General features: G+C 47.6%; 1 protein-coding gene across 5 annotated transcripts in view; it reads left to right on the top strand.

Moving 5' to 3' along the window:
- CSTPP1 (centriolar satellite-associated tubulin polyglutamylase complex regulator 1) overlaps window positions 1-14,788 on the top strand; it is a 145,953-nt gene that overhangs the window by 119,935 nt on the left and 11,230 nt on the right. For 3 of the 5 annotated variants that reach the window (XM_073348271.2, XM_073348273.2, XM_073348272.2), the window contains 2 exons: window positions 7,054-7,138; window positions 13,457-13,542. In XM_073348271.2, coding sequence (XP_073204372.2) covers window positions 7,054-7,138; window positions 13,457-13,542 — 171 coding nt within the window. The remainder of the gene's footprint in view (window positions 1-7,053; window positions 7,139-13,456; window positions 13,543-14,788) is intronic. The other 2 variants (XM_073348274.2, XM_073348275.2) reach the window with 1 other exon arrangement.

Below are 14,788 nucleotides of genomic sequence, written 5' to 3' on the forward strand. Positions count from 1 at the left end.
ACCAGATGTGTCCAGAGAGTAGCCCACAGGCCAAATGTGTCACGTGGAGTTGCCAGTGTTACCATCTCTCATTAATGCATCATTATATTGATGCTTTTCTTGAAGCCCTAGGTTCTGGAGGCAGCTGATTACAAGAATATCTCAACTTTCATTTAAAAAGCAAAGTTTCTAGCATTCATGGTTGTGAATAAAGCTGAAAACATGACTTAAGTGCACCCTAAAGGTTCAGAAGGCAAAGAAAAAACCCTAAATTATTATTTTAATATCTCATTATCTTTAAGCCAATCTCATGATTTTTTTGGAGCTTGATACATGGACTTTTGAGTGTCTGGGGTTAACAACGCTGATTTCCTACAGAAAGTTGGCCTGCAGAAACTCTCCCAGCATGCAGTGCTTCTCAATCCATGCTTTCATCTCCTCCCCCACCGCCTTGGGTATGCGCAGGTTTACACGAGGCCAGAGCCCCACAATATTTCCATTGTGGGATCACTGGCCCGCCCCTTTGCTCCCCCTGGTTCTGCAGCCCTGGAATGTTATTGTGTTCCATTGTAACTAAATATGGTTAGTACACAAAGTTCAGTATCTCTTGTTCTCTCTCTGGGTATCTGGGATTTCAGAGGCCATATCAGTTTTGGGGATATGGTAGACTGCATATGTCTGACTCCCCTGGTTTATGGGGTCAGGACTGAAGACCGTGATGTAGTTTGTTTGTTACTGGAATTTTAGATACAGTAATTTGTGGTACCAACCAAAAGTGGCCCTTGGGGATTCCAGTTTTTATTCATTCTGACTGGTACCTTCCTTCCATCTTCTCTCTCTTTCCTCATAGCACAACAATGAAGACTATTTACTCAGCTGTGGCCTGGATTTGAGCCTTTGTGCCCTGGAGACAGGAAGGAGCAATGTGGTCATGGACCAAAACTGCCCTTGTTTATTCTGAATGGCTCTTGGCAGACAGGATGGGTGCATGGGCTAGTGTCATTTTTCTGCATGGTACTCAGTGGCCCCATTACAGTGACTAGGAAAACAGTCATCACAGCAAACTGGAGACACCTCTTAAGGCTTGTGGTGATTCCTTTCCTGTGTAGTGGATATCCATCTAAGTCAGTGAAACGGATATGCTATATTAGTCAGTCCCCTGAGATGTACAGTGCTGAGCGTCATTGCATTCCAAAAGGGGCTGCTCAGACTGGTCCCCATTTTGATCACTGGGTTTGCAGTACTCCCTCGTCTCGCAACAGAGGGAATTCAGTCTTTTGGCTTCTCAGGCACCTGAGCTTCTCTGCACTCTTCATTGCATGCAGCCCTGACCTAGATGAACCACTTGCTCCTAGACTGAAACAATATAATTTCTTCGCATTGGGAATAGGTGTCTCTAAGAATGGCCCTGATCTCTTCTAGGTCAGTTTCTTTGCCAGCATGTTCCCAGAGTTCTTCTGAGCAAAGATTCACAATTGCTATGCTTTGTTCTTGATGGTTTCCTGATGCAGAAATGATGAAACTGTTGTCACTCAGCATCAGGCTTTAGGGAGAAAAAGGGGCAGAAATTATGAGTTTATTAAAAATCAGTAGAAGATTCACTCCTGCAAGTTAGAGGGTTCACTTGAGGCGTAAGTAGTGCTCAGTCAGTGTCTCAGGCCGCCTCAGCTGGGGATCATTGATGCTGTAGACAATTTCAGCTTCCTCTGCTGTGCAGGAAACCTGCTGCTGCCATCATTCCTTGAACTGTTGAGAAAAAATTGGTAAAAAAATATAGAACTTACAGAATGGGGATACTTTGCTCTGATACCCCAGTGGAGATTTTTGGCCTGCCTGGGGATAAGTATCCTATCCAAGGTTGGCAGGCGATCCTCTCTATGTCTATGTTCATGTCTGCTGTGAACAGATCTTAAATACTGTGTTCCTCTTCTGGCACCTGAGTACCAAAAACTGAACAGAATTCAGAAAAAGGCAACAGAAATGATTGGGGGGCCAGAAAGAGAGATTTAGGATGAGAGCTTAAAAGAGCTAATAGCTTGGCTAACCTAAGTTGTGTATAGATAGAGGATGGAGTTATAATAATATGTGAAAGGGAGGAACACCAGAGGGCAAAAGAAAATATGTAGAGTGGTATAAGACGGTGTAAATGAGAGGAATTTGAAACTAAGCAAAAGAAATTCAGGTTGAATATTAGGTAAAGCTTCCAGATAGTGCAATCTGTTTAGATTGTGAAATGGTCTTTCCAGAGATGTGGTGGGAACTCCTTTGCTAGAGTCATTTAAAACTAGACTGGACCAAGCCCAGAAGAATAGTCTCTAGAAACCATTCCTGACTTGGTCACTGAGGAAGGAGAATGAACTAGATCTTCTTCCCGTGTTTGCTCATGTCGATTCCATTCTAGGTGTGCATGTGCCCACATGCGCGGTCATCGGAGACTTTTGCCTTAGCAGTATCTCTAGGGTTGGCAGTGAAATGCCGTGCTCATGCCGCGGTATATCAGGCGCTGCCAGCCTATGCCCTCTCAGTTCCTTCTTACCACCCGTGGTGGTTAGTCTGAGCACCTCTCTCCCTTGCCTTGCAAATGGTTAGCAATTTTCTCTCCTTATTAAGAGCCGTTCAGCCTTAGGGCTTTGTACATAGTTTTAATTGTTCTTGATAGTTACTTATAGTTGTAGTTAGTAGTTAGAGACCCCAGTAGGACTTTGCCCCAGGCGGGGCATGTCCCAGTCCCCTGGGTTCAAGCCCTGAACAGACTGTAATAGGCCTATGCCTGTTAGCAATTCCCAACGCAGTTCTCTTTGACATGCGATTCTCCCAAGCACTTGAGACAAGTGCCATATTTGTAAAAACTTTCGGCCACGAACTCAGAAGGAGCGGGATATCCGACTCCGAGCCCTTCTAATGGAGTCGGCCCTTCACCCGGTATCCGAGCTCTCCTGCCAAGAATCAGCGAGCACCTTGGCATTGGTGTGTAGCACACCCCCGGCACCAGAATCTGCCCGGCACCAATCAACAGCTCTGGTGCCTAAGAAGAAGGCGTGGAAGCACAGCTCTTTGGCACCAGGCAAAAAGGCTCTAGATCTTCGGGTCAGCAAGCTAGTTTGGGCCGCCTGGCCACTCCGGAGCCACGAGTGCATGCCTCTCCTGTTGGGGCTCTGAGCCCCTTGAAAGGTCCATCACTGACTCAAGGGATTGGTAAGGGACACAAGCTCCTGCCAGCACCGGCACCTGCCCAGGCCTCCCCGGTGCAGAGAGAGCAGAGGCCTCCACCGGCACCGTCAACGCAGCAGGAGCAGCAGTATGCGGCAAAGGCTCCCCCAGAGGGCAAGCCAGCCGCCGTGACACCTGGGGAAATAGTGGATCGCCAACGATCCTCTGAGATGAGACAGCGCTCCCCACCCCAGGTACCCAAAACCCCGGATCTACAGCCCAGATCCTCTGGAGCTCACCCCCAGTCACCAGCACCGCGATCTCAGTCACTGCCACCCAGGCATGGTTCACCTAATGATCGACATCGGTCTCCATATTACCAGCTGGCTTCCTATCGAAGATCCCCATCGCTTGCCACATGGGAACGATCCCCATCCAGACTGCGGTCTCCCAGGTGCTGCTACCATTCGCCTCGGTACTGACACCAGTCATCCTGCTCCAATCACCGGTCTCCAACAGCAACCATTAGCAGGCACACCCAGGCATCGACGGCTCTTCTGTGGTCACTGGAAGGGGACTCCTCCAGCATGGAGGGACGGTTTAGCTCCTTGCCCAGGTCCCCTGGCATGATTAGGGCCTGACACCATGTCAACTGCGATGGCGCAGCTGAGGCATCAAACCCAGTGGCTAACCCAGTGGCCTTATTGGGGTTCATGGGGAATGCTCCCTTCCCAGCGATCATTGGCCGCTACCTCAGAGCAACAGCAGGAGGCACTGGCAGTGCTGGTGGCATCAACGGCACTGGGCTCGGTGCGTGCAGATCACTCAGAGGCTGGGGCAGAGGAAGCAGTTCTTACCCCTAAACCTCCCTCCCCAGTGGTGGACAAAGGCCCGGAACCCCCTCCGGTAACTCAGTCATCCTCGTTGTCCCCGGACGAGGCGGTTGCAGGTCCTTCAAGACCTAGCCCAGCAGATGACTTGAAGGAGAATCAGGCTCTGCTCAGAAGAGTGACAGAAAATCTGGGCTTGGAAGTGAAGGAAATAGCCGAGCAGACGGACTTGTTGTTTAATGTCCTTTCAGCTTCCACCCCTGCCTGCTTTGCCAGTCCATGAAGGGGTCTTAAAGATCGCCAAAGGCTCTATGGTAAAACCCCTCGTCCATCCCTCCCACTTCCAAGAAGGCAGAGAAAAAATACTATGTCCCGGCCAAAGGGTTTGTGTATCTCTATATCCACCCTCCCCCGGGCTCGTTGGTCATCTCTGCAGCTATCGAAAAAGACAAGCAACAGATGCATCAGATCAGGGCTGGGGAGCCCACTTGGGTGAGCTCAACACCCAGGGCCGCTGGCTACAACATGACCTAGCCCTTCATATCAATGTCAGGGAGCTCAAAGCAGTTCGCCTGGCCTGCCAGGCTTTCTTGCTCCACCTGAAAGGCAAGGTGGTGCAGGTCCTGACAGACAATACCGCCACAATGTATTACATCAGCAGGTAGGGCGGCACCAGGTCTTCAGCCCTTTGTCAGGAAGAGCTCAGCCTCTGGGACTTTTGTGTGTGGCATGCCATCCATTTGGTGGCTGCCCACCTGCCCTGAATCAAGAACGTCCTTGTGGATTGCTCAGCAGGACCTTTTCGTCTCGCCACAAATGGTCGCTCCATCTGGAAACGGTCAGCCTAATCTTCCACAGGGGGTGGACTCCCCAGGTGGACCTGTTTGCGTGCAGGCAGAACAGGAGTGCCATAGGTTCTGCTCTCTGCAGGGCAGGGACAAGGGCTCCCTGTCGGATGCCTTCCTGATTCCATGGTCGGGAGCGCAGATGTACACCTTCCCAATGGTGCCATTGATCTACAAGGTCCTGCTAAAGGTGAAGCAAGACAAAGCAACTGTCATCCTTGTAGCCCCAGCATGGCCTCATGAACACTGGTTCGGTACGCTGCTGAGTCTGTCAGCAGCCACCCCCCTGCAGCTGCCTCTTCGGCTGGATCTGCTCTCCCAGAACCATGGCAATCTCCTCCACCCGAACCTGGCGGTGCTGCACTTGAGAGCCTGGCTGCTGCGTGGCTAAGTGGGGATGAATGACGGTCTTCTGCTGATGTCTAGCAGGTCCTGCTGGGCAGCAGGAAACGCTCCACCAGAGCTACCTATGTGGCAAAGTCGAAGTGGTTCATGTGTTGGGCCTCGGATCTTCACATCTGTGTGGAAGAGGCCCCGCTGCAAGACAGTCCTGGACTATTTGCTGCACCTTAAGCTCCAGGGCCTATTGCTGTCTTCAGTCAAGGTGCACCTTGTGGTCATTTCGGCGTTCCACCCTCCATTTCAAGGCAGGTCAGTCTTCACCCATCCCATGACGGTGCCGTTCCTGAAAAGCCTGGAGCGCCTTTACCCACATATCCAAGACCCAGGTCATCAGCCAGCCTTTCTCAGCAAGAAAGAGATTCTTAAATTGAGAAGAAAAATGGGAGATCTGTTAGGACAAACCCCCACCCCCAGTAAGGGGGAGCTAAGGGAAAAGGTTGGAATCTGATTTTGTTGAGAGTCCCCCAGCAATGTGTCTTTAGTTATTCTTGAATATAGGAAAACACCCATTTAGCTGCCTGAGGCCCTGCAGTGAAACCACATCTTCCTCTTTGATGTCCAGTGAATCGGTAGAATTTCTCCTTTGTCTCTCTTGCTCTTGTGAGGCTGTCAGGCTTTCCGGAGCCTTTGATGAGGGAGCTTGGGGCCATCATAAGGGATAAGGGAGAGGCCATTTATTAGAAAATGCATCGGCTGAATATTTGGATCAAAAGTTTTGTGGGCTACAGAGGGCTAACAGCTAACGGTGGTAAAAGAGCCCAAGCCCTGTACTACAGTGCTCATGCCTTTGCCCTTTGGATTCCCTTCCTGACTGCTAGCTTGGCTCTAATTCTACCACTGGCTCTTTCTTCCATGCTTTGCATACTTCTGTAAGTAGAAATACTGTAAAATTGCTGTTGTTCAGCTAGTCCCCTCCTTAACTTTAGTCCACAGCCTTTTGGACTGTGAACATACAATCATGTAGAGCTTTTTGACATCACTGTTTTTCCATTCCCTTGGGATCCTATAAACCTCCTTGAGATTCACCTCTCTCAATCTCCTTCTGCTGAACCACAAAGGCCATTTTTGACCAGTGTGTCTCAAAGCAGCTCCCTAAAACATGAATCATTTGGTTGCCCTTCTTGTATATTTTGGATCTTTGCTCTGTGTGTCCTATAATACAGTGACCGGATTTGTACATGCTATTCCAAAAGAAGCTATCCAGCTGCATTATTGGATGCCAAAATAATAATGTCTGTGGGTTTATACTCCATAGCCCTCCCTACTGCTGCCAGACGTTCTGTGGATGGTTTTCAGGCATGTTGTGGTGAATGTTGCCATGCCAGTGAATTTCAGCAAATTTAAGCAGCTTTGAAATGGTTCTCTTTTCCAGCTAGTTATACTCAAGTTAAATGAACTTGAATTGACACTTGAGCTTCCCCTGCTTTATTACCCCTTTTCACCCTGAATTACCAGTTCTGTCTGCTGGATTCACTTCCATAGCTCTCTCCTTTTGCCATGCCTCTTCCTGACTGCCTGCTTTGCTGGAATCTCCATCTAAAAGGCATCTCTACAAAAATAATGGCAGTTCTTTTGTCCTTAATACCAGCCTTACCAATCTTACCATGTCATGCATCCGATGAATTGAGCTGTAGCTCACGAAAGCTTATGCTCAAATAAATTTGTTAGTCTCTAAGGTGCCAGAAGTACTCCTTTTCTTTTTGCGGATACAGACTAACACGGCTGCTACTCTTACCAATCCTGATTCCTGAAGAGAATAAGAGCAGACATATTGCCTGGGCAGGGAGGGAGGGGAAGGAACAACCTCAGAAAAGATTCTGATGCTCTCCTGTCTGTTTCTGCTGCAGATTTGCTTACAGCGAAGGAGTACCACTGTCTGCTGCAGCTGCTCTGCCCTGACTTCCCAGTGGAACTTACTCAGAAGGCAGCAAGGTGGGTCTTCATCCATTTCTTTCTCGTTAGGTAGATCAGCCCTACAATGGCTTTAGTCCCTGGCGCTGAAAGGGTTAAAATGTGAGAAAGGACATTTAGAGTATGTCTACACTGCAGCTGGAGGTATAATTTCCAGCTCAACCAGAAGTATACGTGATAGCCCGTGCCACCACAGCTACACTGCTATTTTTAGCACACTTGCTGTATCTAAGCTAGCGCGTGTACATCTGCCCAAGATGGAAATTACACCTTCAGCTACAGTGTAGACTTACCCTTAGAGATAAGGCCGAAATGCTTTTAGGGCAGAGAGGCACCAAGATTTGCGATTGAGAAGGGGGGCTTTCCTTAGCAAATAAGAAGTGGTCTGTTGTTATAATATGCTGGGAATGAAATACCAGCGTGATGCTAACATATCAACATTGCTGTCTCTGGCTTTGTCTACACTCAGAAAACAAGTTGTGTATAAAGCAGTGGTAGCTAACACATTTTAACTAACACAACTTTAAACATTATTGTAGATGGCATTTAACATCTTTTAAAATGTGTTTCTATCCCTTCTAAGGTTGATCACAGCCAGCTACACATTATACTAAACCCTTTCTGCAATAGTGTTTAAAATCATGTTAGTTAGAAACATGTTAGTTAGCCAATCTGTTTTAAAACAATTTATTTTCATATCCTACACAAGATTTGAAGAGGGGAGATTGCTCAGGACATTGGTAACATGATATGGAGCCCTCCACCTCTCAGTCACTGGTTCCAATCCAGCCCAAATTGTTGGTTTATTAACCATCTGATGGCAAAGATGGCCTTTCTAAGTGAAATGGGGTGGGCGTGTCAGTCCAGATCCCAGTGAGCATATCTACATGTCAACAGTAAGGTCAAAGAATAAATGGTCTCTTTGCTGGTTGTAACAGAGAGAGGTCAGGGAGACTGAACTCTCTTCCCAGCCCTTCCAGGTCAGAGCATAGGTACACTGGCAGGACATTGGCTGCTGCCTGTTTTGTTTCTGGTCTGTGGATGAAGAGGGGTGCAATCTCTACGAGTCATCTAGTGCCTTTTACCAGCATCATATTCCCATGAAAAATATATATATATATAAAAAAAGAGAGAGAGAGAGAGAGTGAGAGCGAGCAACCAAGAGATGTGTATTCCCATCTGCCAATATTTCCACACCGCTGGGCTCTTTTGAGTGCCTCCCTGGCTCCCAGGTGCTGCTGTCGCAATTGAAGTGCAGTTAATGCTGTGTTAGGTCCAGTTAAAACTAGAAGTAGAGCAGCACTGCTCCCTCTAGCTCATTGGTGAGGAATCCTGGTTTTTCTGGCTCCCCTGAATGTAAGTCCCTGACCTTCAGCATTAGACCATGATGGAGCACTAACCATAGAGCAAGGACATTGCTGCTGCTGCTGCCTTTCATGGAGGTGCAAAAGCACTGCCCTGTGCATGGGCCTGTATTCCACAGATTCCAGCTGAGCTGAGCAGGGATTTGGGACAGGGCATAAAAGTGAGATTTCAGTGTGTCTACACGTTATGATGTTTGCTAAAAGAAATTTAATCCGCAAGGCTGTTGTAAACTAGAGGCCCCATTCAGGGGCAGGCTTCCCACAACTGCACTGTTGCATGTATGTCTTAGAGACAGACAGACTGGGGTTTGGGAACAGGTGTGCAAGAGAAATGAGATCTCTGTCTGAGGCACCTAGGCTCAGGTGGGGACGACCTCACTTCCTGCCTGGCTAGAGAACTACACACTCACATTAATATTATTTTGTTGTTACACGCTAATCTAGTTAAGTGAGGGTAATAAACCTTGTTTTAAGTCTAAAACCAACTTCCTCTTTCCTCCACATCCGCATCCCTTTTTTTGGTCTCTGTCTGAATTCCCCTCTAGTTATGTCGCTCTACCCACTCTCCCCTTTAGCGTCTACGGTTTAAAAAGATAAATTTCAGTGGGACAAGGTGGGTGAGGCAATACCTTTTATTGGACCGACTTCTCCTGGTGAGAGAGACAAGCTTTTGAGCTTACATGGGGCTCTTCTTCAGGTCTGGGAAACTAATTCAGAGTGTCACAGCTAAATAAGCTTGTCTCTCTCACCAACAGAAGTTGGTCTAATAAAAGATATTACCTCACCTATCTGCTCTCTAATATCTTGGGACCGACACTTCTACAATTACACTGCATACAAATTTCAGGGAGTTATTTCTCCTATCCCATTTGACTGATTCCATGCAGGGTGTGGGTGTCACAGACAGACCTATGAGATTGCCCCCATTCAGTCTGCACACTCCGACAGCTCTGTGATTGCTTTGCTTTGAGAAGAGGAGTGAATAAAGCAGTGGTGGTGGCAGTAACAGCATTCATTGTTAAAGCTGGGGACTGTGAAATCATAGGCACCGTTAGTCAGAGAACATCCTTGTGGTAACCTCATAGCTGCATGGCTGAGATGATCTCATGACACTGCATGCTCTGCTCTTCCAGGAGCTGTTGCTATGCACTGATAACAAACATTGGAAGGGAAAGAGGTCAGGGCAGAAGAACAGAGGCAACGACAATACAGTTTATTGGCATCAAAGCACAAGGAACACAGTTCCTCTGTTCAAGGTGCAGTGCAAAAGAACCAGACTAGTGGCTATATACCTTCATCAGATACCTTGGATGCACTGGCGCTCAGCAGGGCATTAGCCACTGGCAAGTTAAAGGGTTTTGTCTTCAGAGGAGTTGTCTAGTTTGCAGAGTCTTTGACTTGGAGAAAGGTGTGAAGAAGAGGGATTTTCTTGTTTGAGATCATGAGCCAGGGACAGAATCTGAGCCCACACTTGCCTTCTCAAAAGAGAGACACCAGATCCTATGCTTAATTTAAAAAAAAAAAGTTTCTCCATTTTGTTTTTTTATATTTTAAGGATGCTCTATTTATTTTAAGGTCTTAACAGCAGAAAGCAAACCTAACCCCACGAGACCCAAGCCCTCTCTGCCTTAGGGAAGCTTGGTTTGTCTACCCTGCAATTTAAACCCAGGGTTATCAGAACTCAAGTTAGCAGACCCTGGGGTTTGTTAACTTAGGACTTGAGGATCTACATTCATTTGAACCCCAGATTAGGAATTGTTGAACCCTGGGTCCCAACCTGGGGCTCCAGCATCTACACTGCATTATGCGGGCCTGAGTCCCAACCACCCATACCTTAGACTTCTTAGAGCCCTTCCAAAATGTGGCTGCTCTAGCCCTTTTTTTTGTGGTGCAGTATGGGAAAACTTGACTGTCCACCAAACTTGACTGTCCAGAGGACAAAGAAAGTTGATTGTGATATACTTTAGGTGGACTCCCAGGGAACGAGTCCAGTGGAAACACATTTACACTGCAAAGCAACAGGGCTTGAACCCTGGATCCCAGCTTGACTCAGGCTCGGACTCTCTGCCCCCCGGGGGTCCTGGAATGCTGGGTCCAAGCCCTGAGTTAACACAGTTTTGTGTAGATTTTGTGTTAGGCTTGAGCCTAAATGTGAACCAACCCACTGTGTCTGTTAGTCTTTATAGCAGCAAAGATAAGTGCACAGTCAAAACTGAGAGGAATCCTCCTTCCCCCTAGTCAGGGTTAGAACCCTTCCCGGGGCCTCACTGGCTGGACTGAGCTTCTGAGATCCTAGCCACAATCAGCAGGTCAGAGAGTTTCTTCATTGGCAGAGTAACAAGTCCCAACAAACCCACTTGAACCTTGACAGCCTAGTACACCCATCACAAGGTCCCTCAGTTGGAAGCACTTTTCTTCATCCCTTTCCAAAGAGTTTGTTCCCTTGATCTTCATTATTGTGGTTATTATTATTCACTGAGGTTCAGATCCACAAAGGTATTTAGGCTCCTAACTTCCATGGAAATCAATGGGAATTAGGAACCTAAAATCTGAGGATCTGGACCTGAGTGCTATAAAGTGTGCAAAGTACCACCCACACATGTAAAAAGCCCTGAGGAGCTTACAGTCCAGTTCAGACAACAGGAAAGAGAGAATGAAGAATCCCCCACAAAATAACCCCCAACAGAGCTCCTGGGAGTCCCTTTTTCAGACTGTCAGACTTGGCATGCTGCCTGGGTTGCAGACCCTTTGTGGCTGGGATTCTCCTCTAACCAAGCACTTTAGGAGAGATGTGCAGACATGTTGCTTATGGTACTTTCCTACCTTCCCAGCTGTGCAGTCAGCTGGTGGTTTGGGGATATAGCAGAGCTGCAGGCCAGTAAAGTGATTGTGTTGGATTTACACATTTCTCAATCTCTCTGGAGTGCAGACACCATGGACAACTGGAGTCAGTAACCCAGCACCAGAGTGCACCTGTTTCCACTCAGACACTTCCCTCTTCAGATTCAGGCAGCAGAATTTTATATCCTGGCTTTGTGTCCTTATTGAACAGCTACAAACATCTCAGCAAATACCCAAACTAGTACCAACTCCCTGCTGCTCTTCTGTACGTAGGGGAGAGAGTCTTGCCACTGCACGGGCTCAGGCACTGACACTGCAGCTTTAGATTTCACAAGAGAAGCGTACTCCTACCATTGCCCACCGTGTGCAGGAAGGAGAATTGTATTGGCAAAAGCGATGGGATCGGCGTGTTAAGGTTATCTGGCGAGAAGATCAGGATGTGAAGGGAGGGAATCCCACTTCTAAGTGATGTGGCCTGTAGCATTTCCAGTGCTTGAAGAGTGGTTTGACATGCCAGTGGCTGAGCTGCATTGCCTGGGAGATGAAGATGCTCTGCCTGCCAGCTTCAAAGCCATCTCCTTGATGTGGCCACTGACAATCTTGGGAACATGCTTATTAGTGAGAATTAAGAACTGAAGCTGCTGCTGCTCTAGACAGGAGGAGGTTTCTGGGACATAATAAATAAATCAGAAGCACTTTGACATCTTCAAAGGGTTTTGTTTTAAACAGTAACTTTTCTCCTGGGGACCCTCTTAGCCCCAGTGTTTCTTCTTTGAGGTAATTAATTCATGCTGCTCTGTGTGCTTGTTATGCCACAGTGAGTTGAGTAGGTCCGAGTGGCAGGGAGGGAAGCCTCTCACACAGATGGGTCCAATAGCTCTTTTAACTTAGCTTCCCACAGAGCTTCCTAGAGCCTCTTCCATGAGGTAGAGCATAACCCCCCGAGCCCTTTAGCACACTCTGAGGGCTCCCCGGCCTACCTGGGTATCGGAGCTCAGGTTTCCCTCCTCTTCCTTTGCTGGGTGCCTCTCCCTTTGTCAGACCTCAGCCTCTACCTTCCTCCTTGAGAGTCTGGCCTCTGTCTCCTCCCATAGCAGCAGTGGTCAGAGTATTGTTCCTGGGATTTCACCTCTGAGCCCCTGCTGGCCTTTGTTCTTGCATGGCTCTGGAATCCAGAGGTTCCCCCAGAACAGAGGTATCCCTAAAAGGAGTTGACTTTGCTGCCATTTCAGCCCCATCCTTACAGCCTCCATGGCCTTGGTTGATATTATCTGTATTTATGATGTACGGTGCAACATGTGGTGTATATAGCTCCATAGCTGTGCCTGGTGCTTTGCAGAAAGAAAGAAGACATTGTCCCTGCCCAAAGAGGTGGTCAGTCTCCAGGAGACCTGTCATGACGACATTCAGGGAGAAACAACCTCTTGCATGAGGAAGGGTAGGAGGTTTTCAGACACAGTGCAGTTAGGAGGCTCCTTGTGCCAGGTGCACATCATGCTATTTCCCTTTTTATAGAAATGGGATTTGCTTGACCTGGGAGTGGGAGTCATTCATCGTTGTCATCTTCACCATGAAATGGAAAATGGCCTAATTTGGAGCACTCCTTTACACATATAGGGCCTGATTCTCCTTTCACTTACACCAATTTTACACCAGCGTAACTTCATTTTCCTTAGTTCAGTTACTCCTGATTTACACTAGTTTCAGATCAAAACCAGGCCTGCAATTTTTATAAACCTGTGTGGCTGCCAATGTGCATTCTACCATGTTCATCATACTGTTATGCACTTTGAATCAATTGCTGCTTGGTATTTGTTCTGCTTTGTGAGACAAAGTCCCTGTTCACAATCATTGAGGCTGAGCTACTAGCAGTAATAGACAGGGGCCTTCCCCTGAGTCTGCGTTACTAAGCTTTCCTCATCTGACACCCCTGGGTCACGCACACAGATCTGGGAGTTCCCAAGTCCCCGTGATGGGGTTCTTTCCACTAGGTTTGGGGGTTCACAGCTCCCCTTGAGTGACCACCTTCTTCCAAGGTCTGAACTTTCTGACCTACTGTGAGGAAAAGGAGCTGGTTGCAGAGTGTTGGCTCCTTGTGTTTGCTGAATTCTCTCTCTCCTCCTCTTGCTCCCAGGATTGTGCTCATGGATGACGCCATGGACTGCTTGATGTCTTTTTCTGATTTCCTCTTTGCCTTCCAGATACAATTTTACTACTCAGGTGAGTCCAGTCTCCTGGGAGGCTGGTGCCTCCACCATCTGCCCTAGCTTGTCTCTTTCTGTTGCAGCTTCTCAGCCCCCAAGTGTCTCTTGCACTCTTTCAAGTCTAATAAAAGGAAATACTTTTCACACAAAATACACATGCAGCCCGGGGAACTCACTGACACAGAATATCACTGAAATCAGGAGCCTGGCAGGATTCAAAAGGAAATTAAACATTAATATGGAGAGTTATAATGGTAAATACATTTATATTTAAAAGAGCCTTATAAGGGATATAAACTGTCAAACCTTGAGCCATATGTCAACCTCTAACTATTCAGGCTTAGGGGGCAGATTTTCATATATCTATCTACTGCAGGGTTTCTTTTTCTGAAGTAGCTGGTAATGGCCCCTGCTGGAGACAGGATACTGAACTAGATAGCCTGCTAGTCTGATGCGGTATGGCAATTCCTATATTTCAAGCTGTGCAGTTAGATTCAGCCCCTGTCCACAGTACAAATATCTGCCTTTCTCAAGACTGCTTCTCTGCAAACTAACTGATGAGGTCTGTCCTGCTGTGAATTCCCTCTGTGGAGCCCAGCTTTATCCATGACCATGTCATAAAGGTGAAGCAGCTCAGGGTACTAGTTTTGTGAGGGGTGGACTGAAATAGGTTTGGAGTGCCCTGAGTCAGGGATGGGAAAAGTCTGAGAAATGGCATGTGGTTGGAAAAACTTTCCTTGATACAGCAGATATTTCCACAGTGAGCTACAGAACCTCAACACAGCCTCAGAAGTCACCCCACTGCCCCCCCCAACATGGTCTCATTCACATATGCATTTCATACACATTTCCTCTCCCATATACACACACCCAAAACACACCACCCCATTTTTGTTCGCACATGCACACCCGTGCACACACACACGCTTGCACACTCTCCCACCAACCCACACACATGCAAACCACTCCAAGTGGAATCTAGATTTGTAAACTGTTGACCACATCCATAAACAAACTTGTTTAAAATTAGACTCTTGCAGTAAACAGTGGGCAGTACTGGGAGCCTGAGGAAAGTGCTTTCTGCCAGCTCTAGGTCTGGCCCATCCTGGCCTTTCTTTTAGATCCCATGTTGTATTTACTTTGGAGACGTGCTGAGGCAGCCTGGGATGCAGACTGGAGCCTGGCTAACCCGCTCCCTCGGCTCCTACTGCAATTCCTAACATTCAGTTCCTAACTTGGGTGATGTTTTATTCAATGGAAAT

Source organism: Lepidochelys kempii, chromosome 6 (genome assembly GCF_965140285.1).
Source record: "Lepidochelys kempii isolate rLepKem1 chromosome 6, rLepKem1.hap1, whole genome shotgun sequence".
Lineage (NCBI taxonomy): Eukaryota > Metazoa > Chordata > Testudines > Cheloniidae > Lepidochelys > Lepidochelys kempii.